Source organism: Haliaeetus albicilla, chromosome 1 (assembly GCF_947461875.1).
Source record: "Haliaeetus albicilla chromosome 1, bHalAlb1.1, whole genome shotgun sequence".
Classification (NCBI taxonomy): Eukaryota; Metazoa; Chordata; class Aves; order Accipitriformes; family Accipitridae; genus Haliaeetus; species Haliaeetus albicilla.
The window spans coordinates 84861598-84877976 of NC_091483.1; the positions used below are offsets into that span (position 1 = coordinate 84861598).

General features: G+C 65.4%; 1 protein-coding gene across 1 annotated transcript in view; it reads right to left on the bottom strand.

The window, feature by feature from the left end:
* Positions 1-8010, bottom strand: part of ATP6V1B1 (ATPase H+ transporting V1 subunit B1) — a 48717-nt gene extending 40707 nt beyond the window's left edge. The window contains exons 1-3 of the mRNA XM_069797641.1: positions 7707-8010; positions 7190-7489; positions 1488-1675 (exon numbers count right to left, since the gene is read on the bottom strand). Of these exons, the coding sequence (XP_069653742.1) occupies positions 1488-1675; positions 7190-7489; positions 7707-7918 (700 nt within the window). The 5' untranslated portion in view covers positions 7919-8010. The remainder of the gene's footprint in view (positions 1-1487; positions 1676-7189; positions 7490-7706) is intronic.
* Between the last annotated feature and the right edge of the window lie 8369 nt (positions 8011-16379).

A 16379-nucleotide genomic window follows, 5' to 3' on the forward strand; every position in this document is an offset into this window, starting at 1 on the left:
TGCTTCGCTCCTAACCGCGGCACAGCCGTGCCAGCTGCCAGCACCTCCTTGCACGTATCCCATAGACAGAAACATGCTTCTTACTAAAAAAACCCTGCTCTGCCACCAAAAGAGACAAAACGACTATTTTTTGTGCTCTGCTCCCCCTTGCAGGACCATGCAGTGGCCGCACAGCGAATGCCGAAGCACCACCGAGCAACAGGGTCTCCCCAAAATCAGGCCCCCTCAGCACGCGAGGGGAGCTTGGAGCCGGGGGCCTGGCTGCTGACAGCTGGGACAGGTTTGTTCCACAAGAGGTTTGCAAAAATTGAAATTATTTCCTATCTGAAGCAATGAAGCCACATAGCTGTCTCCAAATGCGCCTTTTACTGGCCAGAGAAGGGGAAGAATGGGCTGGCAGAGTCATTTCTGTATGTCCCAGCTGTGCTGCTTTGCACTGCGTTCTTCATTAATTTTATTATTATTACTATTTCTGTATAAATTTTTTAAGCCGAAACCATCGCAACCGCAGCAGATGCACTTTTTGCTTAGCAGACATCAACACCAACTTCCCAGTAACACGCAACCTCTCCCACCTCTGCTTGCCCAGGCTGTGCCGTGCCGCCCAGCTCTCTCTGCACCGGGCAAACCTCGGCAGAGGAGAACCGGGAAAATCCCTCCCCGCCAGTGAAGCTCCGCGCAGGGGTGATGGAGAAATCCAGGAAAAACCATCCCACATGGTGATGGAGAAGAAATGCCCAGGCCATGCCGCAGCCCAGGGGTCCCCCGGTGTGCAGGGAGAGTCCCCAGTGGTATCCCCACCCCACTGGGAGTGGGGGAGCGAAGCCACGGAGGCTGCAGAGAGGAAGGGGACGGCGGGGTGCAGGATCCGTGCAGGATCCATCCAGCTCGTACACAGCCAAACGCCTGATCCTGACAGCACCCACAATGACGCCCGACCCCGCCTACCCATCCTATGCTGTGGGTGCTGCCGTAAGGACCTCGGGTCCCCGCTGACACCCTCCTGCTCTTTTCTCTTCCCCGCTTTGCCGGACCCTCCCGGGGGAGCTGGGGGACGCTGCCCACGGGGGAGCAGCGTGGCGGCCGGGGAGGTCCCTGCGGACCCCGCTCAGGGCTGCCCCTCGCCCCCCCCCATAACCCTAAACTGACCGCTCCTCTGGCTCAAGAGTTAGGGGTGGAGGAGAGCCATTGCCCGCAGCACCACGCACACTCGCCCCCCGGCCGCGCTCAGCCCCGGCTCCCGACCGAAACACCGGCCAGCACCCCTCCATCCCGGCAAGCGCCGAGCCCCTCCACCCGGGTTTGGGACCGTGGGCTCGGCTGAGCCCCGGCTTTCCCCCAGGAGAGCTCTCGCCCACCCCAACCCCACTTTCTGCCCGCTCTGCCTCCCACCACCGCCCTCGCCACACCGGCGGCTGGCACGCCTGTCCCCGTGTGGCCGTGCCACAGGGATGTCCCCGCCACGGAGAAGCCACCACGACCCTTACCTGGGTCTCGGAGAGGTTGAGCTGCCGGGCTAGCTCCGTCCTCTCCCTGCCCACCACGTACTGGCAGCGCTGGAACTCCAGCTCCAGGCGATAGAGCTGCTCCGCCGTGAAGGACGTCCGGGTCCGCTTGGGCCGGTCCAGGTCCAGGCCCTTGGGAAGCACGATCTCCCGGATCGTCCCTTTGGCATCTGGGAGGGAAGCGGGGAGAAGGGCAGTCAGGAAAAAAGCTGGGCTGGGGAGGAAAGGGACTGGGGAAACTGGTTCCAAATAGACCTTACTGGGGGGGTGAAAGCTGAATTAAACACCGGCTGCACCGTCGAGCGACAGGGCTCGCGGCAGGAGGAACTGTGAAAATCCCCCAAGCTGTGGCTAAAAGAGGCGACATCCCATAGTTTGGTTGTCCCCTCTGGCCCCAAATGCTGCAAATGTATAAACCTCCAGGGAACAGTAACAAAGTCTTCCTAAATTTTTTTTTTTTTAAGTGATAAATAGAAACCAAAAAATCTTTAAGGAAAACTGAGCGTTTAATCACAGAAATCATAGTTTCTGAAAGCCAGAACAGAAGACAGTTCTACATCAAGAAAGAGTTCAAATTAAAGATTATTTAATTAAAAATATATTTTGTTTTTTTATTCCTGTCCTTCCTTGGAAATACTAGAAAAATTTTATCTCTATCACAATTCTCTTTTTTCCAGAATTATTCTCACTGAAGGAATATTCTCTTGAAAAGCAGCAGCTCCTACTTTGGGGCAATTCTCTATTAAAGGACAAGTTTTGGAAGTGCCGCATGCCCCGAACTGCTCATGGCAGATTTTATGAGGCCGGGGCTATCGCTGCCCACGGCAGCAGATTTTACAAGGCCGGGGCTATCGCTGCCCACAGCCTGACGTCGGGAAACAAAAGCCAGAGGGTTCAGCTCCCACATTAGCCCTGCACAGCCCCTTCCATGCCGTGGGATGCCGTTTGCAGCCCTTCCAAAGGAGCCATGGCTTTACTTTCCACTGACAAAGGACGAGCTCTCCCAGAAAAATCCATGGAGCCCCGAGGTGCCAGGAAGCCTGTCCCAGCTCCATGGGCTGGGATGTGCCCGATGGGCTCTGTGTGCCCGGGGTGCACCAGGTATTAAAAAATGAGCCTTGGAAATTTCCCACTGGGTTCCTGCCAGACCCCAAACCCCTCGTGCTCCTTGTCCCCCGGTGCTGGCTTTCCTTAAGCACCAGTAACACCAGTGGAGAGCCCGGTTTGGGTAAGCCCTGGCTGCAGACCTCCCTGTTTCTGCGCAGTGGCTTTCTTGCAGGTTAAAAACCAGCCACAAAAGTCACACTGGGCAAGCAGCCCCAAGCCCAGAGGGACCCAAGGTCCCCAGCAGCCCTGGCTGGAGGTAAATTGCTTTCTCTCTTTCCAGCTGACTCAGGCATGAAAGGATTATAAAATCGGTGGGGCAGGAAGGGGGAAAATAGTGCGGAGCAGCCTGGGAAGGGGTGATGGAGCTGGCATGGGGACAGCGGAGCTGGCATGGGGATGGCGGGAGTGGGGAGTGAGCACAGACTCGGGAAAGGGACTCCAATCCCGAAGCTAGTTTCGCACCGCTATGTTGTGGTACGTGTGTGACGGCAGAGGTGCCGTCCCGGCACAGCCAGCCTGCTCCAGGCTGGAGCACGGCACTGCAGGAGGCACCAGGGCTGCAGAGGGCTTGGGGAAGGCCAGGGTGGGAGGGGGTCCGGTGGGACCATGAGCATGGGCTCTGATCCGCACCCCCAAACTCCACGGGTGGGCTGTCGGAAAGGAAAGGGGTTGTAAGTGGATTGGAGGTATCTCTGGTGGGATCGGGATGCCAGCCTGGGAACCATTTTGTGAAGGAAAGAGCATTTGCAGGGATGATGCCCGGACCACGTCCGCACTCCCGCGTCCACGCTGCGGTCCCCTGACACAACAACAGCCGGGGCTGCCAGCAAGGAGCAGCTAACAGAGACGCTCATGCTTTCCAGCCGCAGCTGCGAGTATCTGCCCCTCCGCCCTCGCCGCTCTGTACGGCGCTGCCGGCATTATTACGGGTATTATTTATTGTTATTTCCCCCTGGCAGCTGGGGCACGGGGTGGGGGGAGTGAGCTGGGCACAGCGCCGGAGGGAAGGGAAGGGGGCACAGCCCGTGGTGCCAGCTCGGCAGGGGAGAGGCAAAGCCCCTCTCCCTAGCCCCTCACCCCCCACCATGGCACAGCAGCCCTATTACACACCGCAGACCTTCCCTGCTGCCCGTCCGTGCAGGTTTTGGGGGGATCACAGCCATCCCCCCATGCCAGGAAGGGCACAACACCATCCTGCCTGAGGAACCCCCTCCTGAGAGCCTTCCCCCATCAGCTGCTGGATCCCAGACCCCCAACACCCTCCAGGTCCTGCCGTGGCTTCCCGGGGTTTTCCAGCAGCCCCCGGCCTCTCTGGCAGAGCTGTGGTGACAAGTTCCATTCTTGGGGACCAGGCTACACCTGATGGCAGCACAGCCATGACAAGGTCTGGGACTGAAATCCCCCCGAAAAGAGTTCTGGTGCCATAGGGATCAATCTCTCCTCTGCCCTAGCAGCTAAATATGACGAGGCAAGGACAGGCAGACACGGTCAGGGAGCAGGAGGGAAGGCGAGCAGGCAGCAGCTTTGGGGCACCGACCCCCCGAGCTTGTAAACAGTGATTTTACAGCCCTGCAGTGCAGCACAGCAGGCCAGGAGGGATGCATCCTGCACACCAACACACGCAGCGGAGTCAGGCACACGCAGATGCCCCTGTACACCCAGGGACACACCATGCACACCCGTGTGCATGAAGGACACCTCTTCCCTGCACAGAGACACACCGCGCACGCCATGTACACGGGGGTTTCTGCAGCCACACAGCTGCCAGGACATTTCTGGGGCGCACACCCACCCGGCCAGCCCCGAACACGTACACCCACCCCTCTCCGTGCCAGGGTCTGGCGTGGCCATGGTGGCACACACACATCGGGGCACACTGGGGGGGGGGCACAGGAGCCCGCAGCCCTTCTCAGTGCACCCCAAACAGCACCAGGGTGTCCCCCCCCAGAGCTCCCCACATCCATCTGCGTCCCCCCGGGCACCGAGCCGGGGCAGCCCCCGGGAGGAAGGGGGTTGAGCACCCCGGGATCTGCACACCCCCCCTTCCAGCCGCCCCCGGGGCTGCAGCCCCCACGTTGCCAGCGGGACCGGCTCCCGAGCGGCCCGGCTTGGCTTCTCCGGCGAGTCCTTGTCCCGTTAGTCCCCGCTAAGGACTGACCCGCTGCCGGCCCGCACGCCCCGGCCGTGCCCGCGTCCAACGGCACCCGCCAGCCCTGCCGCCTCGACGAGACGGGGATGGGCGGGCGGGCAGGGCCGCCTCCGTGGGCAAAGCCCCCGCTTCCCCGCGCCCCGTCGCTGCGGCTGGAGGCTCCGTCCCGCACCATCGGTCCCCGGTACCGTACCGGTGAGCGGACTGAGCCCGGCCGAGCCCCCGGGAGAGCCCCGGACCGGGCAACCCCCTCCTCCTCCGCTCCGCTCCCGGCGGTCCCAGGGCACGGAGGACCACCGCCGCTTCCCAACCGGCTCCCGCCGACGGGAGGAGGCTCCTCCACCCCCCCGAGAGCCCCGTTCCCACCAAAGGCACCGCGGGCGAGTCCCGGCCATGGGCCGGAGCTGAAGGCAGCCCCGGGACCCGGGGGGAAGAGCCCCGTCCCCCGGGGCAGGCATGGGGATGGGGGAGAGCGGTCCCTGCGGCACCGGCTGCCGGTTCACCCCGCGCCTGGAGGGGTGTGCGGGGTTACAAATAGGTAAAAATATGTTCATTAAGAAAAATTAAAATTTAAACCCCACTACCACCACTTTGCAGGGAAACCAGCCTGGAGGCTTGGTTGGCACCGGCCCCTTCCCGGGGAGCCGGCCCTCGGCCGGGGGAGGGCTGGGAGCCCGGTGGGCCCGTGGCCCCGCAGACCGGCTCTCCCCCCCACCCCCCGCATCTCCCCGTGTCCCCCCCACCCGCTCTATTTCGGTTCCGTTCCCGTTTATTTCCTCCGTTTCTCCCCGCCACCATTTTGTCCGCGCCGTGGCAGCTGCGGCAAGATGGTGAGACCGGCCGCCGCCGGGCGAGGGTCCCCGGGGCCGGCAGAAGCGGGGACCCTGGCCCGGGCCTGGGGACCGAGAACCACCCCCCCTCCCCAGTCCCGCTCCCAGCCCCGGGACCGTCGGGGCGGCCCCGGTAAGACCGAGGCCGGGCGGAGGAGAGGCCTGACCCCGGCCTGACCCCGGCGGGGGCTGCGGCCTCGGCGACCACCGAGGAGGACCCGGGGGCAATCCCGGGGGTACCGCTGCCCAGCGCTGCCCGTTACCCCGCCGAGGTGCCCGGGGAAAGGCTCGGGCTGCGACGGTTGGGCTGTCGGCGACAGGCGCCTATCGCGACAGCCGGGAAAGAGGCTTGGGTGGGCGGCGGGGGGCATCTTTGCAACCCGGCCGGCAATCGCTCCGCAGGCTCCGGGCGAGCCGGGATGCCCGAGCCGAGCTCGAACGGTGCCAGGCCCGGCTCACGGCGAACGAGCAGGGACCGGGATCGGGCCCCGCCGCCCCCGGGGCAGCGGGGAGGGAGGACACGGCCGAGCCGGGGCCGAGGCTCCGGTCCCCACCGCCCTGCCCTGCCCGAACACGGGGCTTGAGGCCGGGCGGCCGCGGAGCTTCTCCGGGCTCCGGTTTGGCGGACGGGGCGTGGGGGGGACACCGGCTGAGCATCCCCAGGCGCGACCCCGGGATGGAGCCGCGCTGCCGCCCCCGGAGCCCCGACCCGGGGAGCGCTCGGCACCTCCCCGCCTGCCGCATCCCCGCCGAGATTCCTCCCCCCCCCCCGAACTTTTCGGGGTTTGCCATAAAACACACGCTGGTCCCAGCGAGCCCCGGGGCCGGCGGTGGGCTGAACGCGATCGCATCCCGAGGCTCCGGGTCCCGCCGTTCCCCGGGCCGGGCCCGCCGCGTTGCCCCCCCCTCCCCAGCCCCGGCCGAGCGAGTGATATTATAAAGAAGGAAAAAAAAAAACAAAAAACACAACAAACAAACACCAAACCACAACCAAATAGCCCCTAACTCGCCGCCGCTCCATGACGCTTTTCTCCTGCGACAACGCTTTAAAAGCAAAGCTGATGCTTTCCCCCCTCTCCCGCTGCTGCGCGTCCCCCCGGCGGGGCTCGGCCGGCCCGGGGGAGGACGGGGGGCGGCGGGTGGTATCGTTCCGTGACCCCGTCGTTGCTCCCCGGGACCCCCCGCTCGGCCCGCTGCCCCCGGCCGAGCCCGGCCCTTCGGCCGCAAACCGAGGCGGGCACGCACGGCCAGCCCGGCCCCGCTCCCGGGAACCGCACGGCTGAGCGGGCTGGGGGGAACCGGGCCCGGTCCCCGCCGCACGGAGCGGAACCGGGAAAAACCGCGGTGGCGGAGCGGGGAGTAGGGGGACCGGGAGGCCGGAGCCCGCAGCCCGGGAGCGGCCGGGGATGCGCTGGGAGCGGTGCCGGGGCGGCCGCGGCGGCGGCCGGAGGACGATTGGGGGGAGCAGTGCCCCATCCCGCTGCCACCCGGTCCCGGGGCGAGGAGCGGGGACCCGGCCGGCGGGGACCAAGTGCCCCCCGCGGTGGGGGAAATGGAGAAGGAGGGGGGGGGCCGGGGCCCGGGGACCCTGCCCGTACCTCGCACCAGGATGCGGCGGCAGTAGTCCGCCTCGCCGGTTCCCGACGGGCTCTCGCTGTCCGGGGCGCACTCCTTGGAGGAACCGGGGCTGACCGCCGACGTTCCCGGGATGTCCTTGAAGCCACCGCCGCCTCCACCGCCACCGCCTCCTCCTCCTCCTCCTCCGCCGCCGCCGCCGCCGCGCAGAGCGCTCTCCAGCTCCGCCCGGGTCGGCGCCTTCTCCCGGGCCCTCCCGGTGGCCCCGGGCTCGGCCAGCAGCACGGGGCTCCTGCCAGGCTCGGCCCCTCCATCGCTCATCCCTGCGGGCGCCGCGGCGGGATCAAACATCGGGAGGGAGAGAGAGAGACAGAGACAGAGAGAGGGAGAGAGGAGGCAAGACTAGGCGGGGGGAGGAGGGGAGCCCCCCCCACCTTCCCCAGACCCCCGCCCCTCCCCGGCCCCCCCACCCCACCCCACCCCACCCCCCCGGGGGGCTCAGCGCCCTGGCAGAGCCGGGGGCACCGCGCCCCAGCTCACCCCCATGGCCGGAGACCGCCGGGGGCCGTCGTTCTCCCGCCTCTCCGCGGCGGAGCCGGCCCTCTCCCACCCGGGGGGCTGGCATTTAAAGCGCACACCCCCCCCCACCCACCCACCCACCCATCTACCCACCCTTTCCCCGCTCCACCGACCGGGAGTGGTGCCGGGGGGGGGGGGGGGGCGGGATGTGGGGTGGCGGCGGCGGCACCCATCGGGGCGTCCCGAGAGGGTGCGGGGGGGGTAAAAAAAGAGTTAAAAACTTTGACAGGCGGCTGAGGCCCCCCCCGTACCTCCCCCCCCCCAGCTCCACCTCCCGCAGCACCTCGCTCCGGGCAAACTTGAGGCGCTCCGGCCGCAGCCCCTGCCCTTCCATGGAGAGCCGGTCCCGGTCCCGGTCCCGGTCCCGGTCCCGGTCCCGGTCCCGGTCGGGAAGAACGGGCGAAGGAACGGCCGGTGCCCGGGCTCGCCGCGCTGCGCTGGGATTCGCGTGCGGGGAAATCAATATGGGAATAAGGGGAGTGAGTGGGTGAATATGATTTTTTTGAGGGGGGGGGGCGGAGGGGAAGGGGAGGCCGAGGGGAGGGAGCTGCGGAGGAAGCGGCCGGGGGTGGGACCGGGGAAGAAGCCGGGGGCCCGTATTCCTGCGGCCCGGCCCGGCCCTCCCCCGCTCCGCCGCGCTCCTCTGCGCATCCACCGGCCGCCGGCGGGGCCGGGAGCCGCTGACCGGGAGCCGGCGATCGCAGCCCCCGTGGCGGCGGGGAGCGGGTCGGGAAGGTGGAGGGTGGGGGGGTGGTGGTGAGGAAAAGAGGGATTTTTAAATTAACGGCCCGGTAGAGACGCAATTTCCTGCTCTCCCGGTCCGTGATACCGATTGGTAAACAAAGAATCCCTCGGCGGCGGCTGCCCGGCCCCGGGAGTGCGGGCAGGGCATGGGGGGGGGCGGCGGTTCCCGCTCCCGCGGCGGGGGTGCCCTCTCCTCGGGGGGCTTCACCGCGGGGACCCCCGCCTCGGCGGAGAAGGGCCAGCCGAGATGGAAACGAATAAAGAAATAACCCGGCCCCGGCCCCCGCCCGGCTCTGCTTACACCCCCCGCCGCCTCCCCGCACCCCTCCGGACCGGGCGGGGGGGCTCCGGCCCCTCTGCCCCACGTTGCCCCGCAGCCCGGTAGTCCGAGGGTCTCCGGTGCTACCGGAGTTACCGCACCGTCTCCCCAGGATCGGGCAGCGGGGGACCCCCGAACCCCCCTCACCCCCGCTCCGGCACAGCCGCCCCCGGGCCGGCACCGGCTCCGGTACCGAGGCGAGGGGCTCCCCGTGCCCAGCCGGGGCGGACGAGCGGCCTCCCAGGCCGGGGGTCCCGGGCAGCCCCCCCCCCACTCCCCTCACTGCACGGTGGGCTCCGTTCCGCCGCTCTCTACAACGGGGCAAAACCCGGCGGGGGAGCGGCGGCGACGCTTCAGCTGGGGGGAGCGGGCGGGGGCGGCGGCACCCCTCTTCTTCTCCCTGAATCCCCTCAAATCGAAGCGGTTGGAATGACGGTGGATTAAAAATAAATAAATTAACTGTTAATCCAATTGCCGAGAGCCCAGCATCCCCGAGAGCTCGATCCCCAGCGACCGGGACACACCGGGGCTCCAAACCCCCCGACACCCACCCGGGCTCGGCCGCTCCCGCGGCCCGATGCTGTCCCGGAGGGGTCTCGGTCCGGCCCGGTTCCCCGGAGGGAGAGAGAACGCGGCCGAGGCAGGAGACGCCCGGCTCGGGGACGAGGAGTTCAAGGCCTCCAAATTTGTCCTTGGGCTGGGGTCGGCCCCGAGTGTCGGTGTCTGCGGCAGCCTGTGCCCGTCCCTGAATTAACCGAAAGAGCGTGGAGCAAATAAAAATAGATTAAGGAAAACAAAAAACAACAAAACAAGACAATAAAAGAAAAGGAAAAAAAGAAAAGGGGAAAATGAAGAGTAAAAAAGAAGAGGAAGAAAAGAAAAGGAAGAAGAAAAAAAAGAAAAAGCAAAAAGAAAAGGAAAAAAGAAGAGGAAAGGAAAAAAGAAAAGGAAAAGGAAAAATAAAAGAAAAGGAAAAAATAAAAGAAGAGGAAAAAAGAAAAGGAAAAGGATAAAAGAAAAGGGAAAATAAAAGAAAAGAGGAAAACAGAGGAAAAGAGAAAATAAAGCAAACGAAAAAGGCAGAGCAGGGCGAGAGCGGGGAGCCGGGACGCAGAGCAAGGGCCGAGCCGGCTCGGCGGAGGGCCGGTGCCCCCCGACCCGAACCCTCGGCTCTGGGGGGGGCCCGGAGGGGCGAGCGGGGCCCGGCGGCGGGATGGAGCCGCCGGTTCGGGGTAGGAGCTGGCGACGGTAACCGGTTCCCCGCTCCGGGAGCTGCGGTAAGGCCGGGCCGGGGCCGAGCAGCCCGCCTCCCTTCTCCCCCGCCACCGGACCCGGTTTAAGTCGTGACATTGGCAAAAAAAAAAAAAAGAAAAAAAGAAAATCACAACGAACACCGAGAAAAACAATCCCGACCCAAACCCGCCTTCCTCCCTCCCTCCCTCCCTGCGGAGGCGGTGGCCGGCGGAAGGGCTCCGGGCCGGTCTCCAGCCGGGAAGGCGGAGGGCAGCCGCCGCCCGGGAGCAGCTGTAACGAAATAACCCCCCCCCTCCGCCGAGCACCGGCACCGGGCGGCGGCCTGGGCCCCGGTACAACCGGGCGAGGAGCGGCCCCGCAGCCCGGTCAGCCCCCAGACCCCGCCGCCCCCCCCGGCTCCTTATTCCCATTTTTCTCTTTATTATAGATCCCTATTCCCATTTTTGTCCTTATTATACATCTCTAGTCCCATTTTTCTCCTTATTATCCACCTCTATTCCCGTTTTTCTCCTGATCGCTACGGTGAGCATTAGTAACCACGATCCGAGGTTTACTCCGGGTGGGTCTGAGCTTGCGGGGGGAGCAGAGGAAGGATCCGCGCTCCTCCGCGGGCTGCGCAGGGTGGAGCGGAGCCACGGCAGCCTCTGCCTGACCTGCCTTATCCTGATAAATAATAATAATAACAGCAATAAAAAAAATTAGGCTGCTTTTTCTTATTATGTCGCTATTGTTGTTGTTACTATTATTATTGGTATTTTTGCTTTTTTTTCCCCTCTCTCTGGGGCCGTGCGGAGCAGGACCCACCCGGGGAAGCCCGGCCCGGGGTGGGGGGGCCGCGCTCGCCCGCATCAGCCCCGTGTTCAGCGGCCCCTCGCTGGCTCCCGACACCGCCGCTCGCCCGCTGCCACCCCCGCCGAGCCCCCCCCGAGCCGCTCCCCCCTCCTTTTATACATCCCCCCAATATTCCTTCATTTTGCCGTTTTCTACCCTGGCGAAGGGGCCCGATGGGCCGCCCGGAGCCCCCCGGCACCCCCGGCTCGCTGGAGATGAAGGTAACGGAGGGCCGGCTGGGTGCCCCCCCGCGACCACCCACCCTCCCGGTTCGGCAGGATTCAGCTCGGCTTAGCTGGGCTGGGATCGGCTCCGTGCGGCCGCGTTTCTCCGGGCCCACGCCGGCCGCCTGCAGGCCCGTGGGCCCCGGCTGCGGTGAGGGGCGGGGGGGGGAAATACGGGGGGGGGGGGGACACGGACACGGGTAAGCGTGCACGGACACGGGGGGAGTGTGCACGGATACGGGGGGGAGTGTGCAGGGACACGAGTAAGTGTGCGGGGACATCGGTAAGCGTGCGGAGACGCCGGGGGGAGTGTGCGGGGACACTGGCAAGTGTGCACGGACACAGGTAAGCATGCACTGACACGGGGGGAGTGTGCAGAGAGATGGGGGCAGTGTGCGGAGACACGTGTAAGCGTGTAGAGACACAGGGGGAGTGTGCACGGGCACGGGGAGCCATGTGAAAACACGGGGGGAGTGTGCAGGGACATGGGGAACTGTGCACGGACACGGGGGAGCCGTGGGTGAACAGGGGAGAAATGGGCGTGGATATCGTGTAACTGTGCGGGGACAGCGTAGGTGTGCACGGACCCGATGCGAGTGTGCATGGACACGCCGTAACGGTGCGCAGACACGGGTGGGTGTGCACGGGCTCATTGTAACCGTGCACAGACGCGGGTGGGTGTGCATGGACACAGCGTAACCGTGCGCGGACACGGGTGGGTGTGCACGGGCACACGGTAACGATGCACGGGCACACGGTAACGATGCACGGACACGGGTGGGTGTGCATGGGCGCAGCGTCACCGCCAGCAGATGAAGGCGTAGGCGTGCAGGGTGCCCTGCCGGGGTGCACAGCCCGCAGGGTCCCCGCGGGGCTGCACCTCAGGATGCACCCCTCCGCAGCGCCGCGTTTTGCCACGGCCGGGGGTGGGTCGCTGCCCCGGGGACCCCCCCCAGAATTCCTCCCCCCCCGCCGAACCCGGCCGGGCCCCGCGGCTGCTCGCCGGGACAAGAGGGGACCGGGCGGCCTCGGCGGCTGCGCCCGCCCCGGGGCTGCGGGGACCCCGCCGAGGGCGGAGGATAGCGGAGGAGCGTTGGGGGTCCCAGGGGCACCCCCTCGTCCCGGGGCCCTCCCCGGGGTGCCCAGCCCTGACGTGCTCCCCCCGCCCCGGGCCCCCGGCGGCGCTGATTTCGTTAGCGGAGCCGGCTGTCCCGGGGAGTCCAGGGTGGCCCCGGGACCGGGCGGGCGGGGGACACCCTTCCGCGGGTGGGGGACACCCCTCCGCCAGCAGCGGTCACCCCCACGCCCCGCCGGGCTCCCCTGCGGGTGGATGCTCTCCCCCCGGCCCGGCCCGCCCGGCCCCACGGCGCCCGTTCGGATAAAACGAAATCAAACGAAATCAAACGAAATCAGGGCAGGCCGGTACCGCAGCCCCCCCGGCACGGCTGCTCCGATACCCCCCCCAGTGACCGAGCCCGCCGGGAACCGGGGGGGCCCTCCTGTACCCCGGCCCGGTCGTCAGCACCTCCTCCCCTGGGGTTCCCCAGCCCAAACGAGTCCGCAGCGGCGGGGCCACATCCACAGGGGGAACGGTGGGGTCCGGGGACCCCAGACCCTTCCCCGCTCCTGGGACCCCGCTCCCGGGATCCTCTCCCCCAGCATCCCACTTTTTGGGATCCCCTCTCCCACCCCATCTCTGCGATCCCGGCTTCTGGGGTGCCCACTTCAGTGATCCCAGCTCCAGGGGACCCTGTTCCTGGGATCTCTGCCCCAGGATCCCTGCTCCCAGCATCCCTGCTCCAGGCAGTTCCGCTTTCAGCACAGTGGCGCGGTGGTCCCGGGAGAGGCCTGGCCCCGGAAAGCCCCCCAGCCCAGCGCTGCCCCGGTCCCAGCCCCAAGCACCGTGCCAAGCTCCAGCTCTGGGTAATTAAAAAAATTAATTACTGGGGAGGGGGGCAAGTGAAGAGCTCAGACACGAGGCAGAGTGGGGAGTGAAGGAAATAGTGCTAGCACCCACACCACCAGCCCCCCCATGTCCCCACGGGGCAGGGTGGACCCCCCAGAGCAGGGCTTGGGGGAGGGGGGTGTGATGCCTTGGCTGCGTCCCCCAGCACCCCCAGCTCCATCACAGGCAGAGGCTGTGTTATCGGTGCCTCAATTTACCCTCTCCAGGTGTGCACAGGACCCGTGGGAAAGGTGGCATGGCTGCAGCCCCCCCCCCCCAGCTCCAGCTGCGTCCCACTGCTGGGGACTCTGGCACAGCCAGTGCCATCCCCTCCATGAAGGCTGGATGCACACAGGTGTCCACAGACCAGTGTCTTCACTGGAAACGTCCACAGCAGAACCCAGACCAACAAGGGACACGGAGCCACAAGCTGTGAAGAGCCACCTGGGCACCAGGATGGCTCTCAAAAGGGAAGGGGAGGTGGAAGAGGGCCAACAGACCTCAGGGCTCGGCTGCTCCAAAGAGCAGTCGCAGGTTATTCTGCACCATGAGATGTTGCTCAGCCTTCTCAGGCTGTGGTTTCTGGTTTGCGTGCAGCCCTGCACATCACTCCCTGCCCTCCGGCTGCTCCCAGCCTGGGGGTCTCGCCTGCCCGGCTGAGGCAGGCACACAGCAAGGGCGAGCAGGGCTGATGGGACGCGTGGGTGACAAGGTGCCGACACTGTCGGCACACTGCGTGCCACCAGGTGCGTGGAGGAGGGTGTGATCAAAGCCCCGGGGACCTGCTACCATGTTTTGATAACCTTGACCTTTCCAGTTTCCCCAGTTCCTGCTCTGCTGGAAACCTCCTTCCCCCCAGACCCCCAGCGTCCACCAGAACACTCATTGTGGGTCCCCCAGGACACCCACCTGGGGCCCTGCAGCCACTGTGTCCCCCCTGGGCCAGTTGCTTCCCAGGAGGGGGGAAATCGGCTCCAAACCATGTTTCATCCCCCAGGCACCCATCACCACCGCACACAGGCAATTCCACTTAATAAGCATTAAATTAACGTAGTTGGGGGCCTTGTCACACCTCGTCTGTGGGGCCCCGGGGTGCTCCTGGGGGCGCGGGTTCCTGAAGTGGCCCCGGCTGAGATGATGATCCCAAAAGGCAAGGGGTGCCCCAAGGGACCCCGATAAACCTCCACTGCTGTCAGCACTGGGGCTCTGGTCTGGGGCTGGGGATGCTCCGGTGGTCTCCGTGGGACAGACACCCCCAGACTTCCGTGGGTTTGAGGGGTGATGATACCCCTGGCAGAGAAGAAGAGAAGGGGGTCCTGGGGGGCTGGGCAGGACACAGCAGACCCTCACAGCCACGGGAGGGCAGAGATCAGCCCTTCCTCCTGGTTCCCACAGCACGTGGGTGTTTGGTGTGGGTTAAGGGGACTGCAGAGGGTCTGTGGGGCTCAGCGAGGCTGGGGCCAGTGACCCCCATCCCCTCCACCCCACGGGTCCAGCCCAGCCCCGGCATGACCACAGCCACGAGGTGTAGCCACGTGTGGGGAAAAGGGCAGCATGTGTGACACAAGGATGGGGGGGGGGGGGTGTCCGGTCACGCAGGCACCCCTGCATGTCCATCACTGCTGACTTGGGCCCAAATGGCAGCCCCGTGTGGTGTCCCACTGTAGCCACCAAACCTTGCCACCGCCAGCCCGCAGCTAGCGGCGACCTCCAGATAATTGATGACGCTGAAGAAGCAGGATGGAATTAGCAGATGTTACGGAGAGCACTAAACCTCAGGGAGGGAGGACGTGAGAAGCATCAGCCCTGGGATGGAGGAGAGGTGGCCCTGGCTGGGGACACCCTCAGGGCAGGCTGGGGAGGATGTCCACTCGGAGTTGGGAGATTTGGCTGCCAACGGTTTGGGTGTAGGGGTAAACCCTGGGAAATGCAGAGGCACAAGAAGGTGGGCAGCATGGTGTTGCCCCACATCTCTCGTTGCGGCATAGCGGTGGCACCCCCTCATTCCGTGCCACCGGGACCAACCCACCCGGCTGGCGTTGTTCAGAGCCGATCCCGCTGGCAGGCATTGGGGTCCAGGGCAGGGGTGATGGCCACATCTGCACAGGGACATCACGCCACTGCTCACACAGAGCGGGTGGGCTCGTTTCCCGACCAAACGGGGACTTTGAGCCCGGCAGGCCAGCAATAATCATCTCAAGAGCCATCAGCATCGCTGACGTGCTGAGGCCGGCCGGGCTCACGCTTGTGGACAGCTCTGCCAGCACAAAGCGAGGGCAGTGAGCCCAGCCCTGTGCATGCCCCGAGATCACCCTCCCCGCCAGCGCCGGGTGCATTTCAGCCGTCCCCAGGATTACTGCAAACAGCAAATCAAAGCACGCACTAATTTATCCAAGAAGAAATGCCTAGCACATTTCTGCAAGGTCCTCTGCCCGATGGCAAATCCGTGGCCTCCAGTTCACCTTCTGACCTGCCCTTATTCCCTTGCTCTGCCTTTAAACCATGTGACAGGAGGATTTGGCTTAACGTGTGTCGCTCCAGAAGGAAAGGAGGAGAAGGAGCTCAGAGGGCCCGGCGGTAATCGCTGGCTCCCCACCCGCGGCGCAGGGGCATTCCTGCAGCTGTGGGGCTGGATTAAGGTGGACGTGCACTCTGGTCCTCTCCTAAGCCCTGCTGCTTGCTGCTCCCCACATGTCCGAACCCCTTCGTGTGGGTCAGGGCAGGTGGTTTGCAGAGATTTAGCATTACAGGAGCAATCCCATGGCTCTCCCTTGGTGCTGCCTGGTGCTCGTCCCTTGCTCCAGGTTGGGTGTACATCCTCAAACTGGTGGGACCTTCCCCACACCCTCTCCTCTGCACCCACAGCACCAGGCTGCACCAGTTGCGCTGCTGGGAAGAGCCGGCATCTGGCGCAGCCGGACGGATGGCGGCAGCTCACGGGGCCCGTGCGTGCCAGCCAGCAACATCTGCTTGGCCCTCCCAGCAAGCGGCTGGGCACGGCGGGCAGGAGGGGCCAGCTGGAGCTGCCCGGCCACCCCGGGGCGTTTGGGCAAGAATTAATTAACTTCAGGCTGAGGAGATGCGGGAGGGAGGGAATAGATGCGCACGGGGGCTCGGTCAGGAGGCGGCGAGCAGCGTGGGCGCAGGTGGTGGTGGAGGAGGTGGGTTCGGCAGCGGTGGGGTCGGAGGGCTCTGCCACGGAGGTACCTTGAAAAGGTGATTTCCAGCCGGAGGGATGGACCTGCCCAGGTCATCCCAGCTCCATCTGAACTCGTCTGTCTCAGCAAGGAGGTAGCAGCTGCTGCGATGGGCTGGGG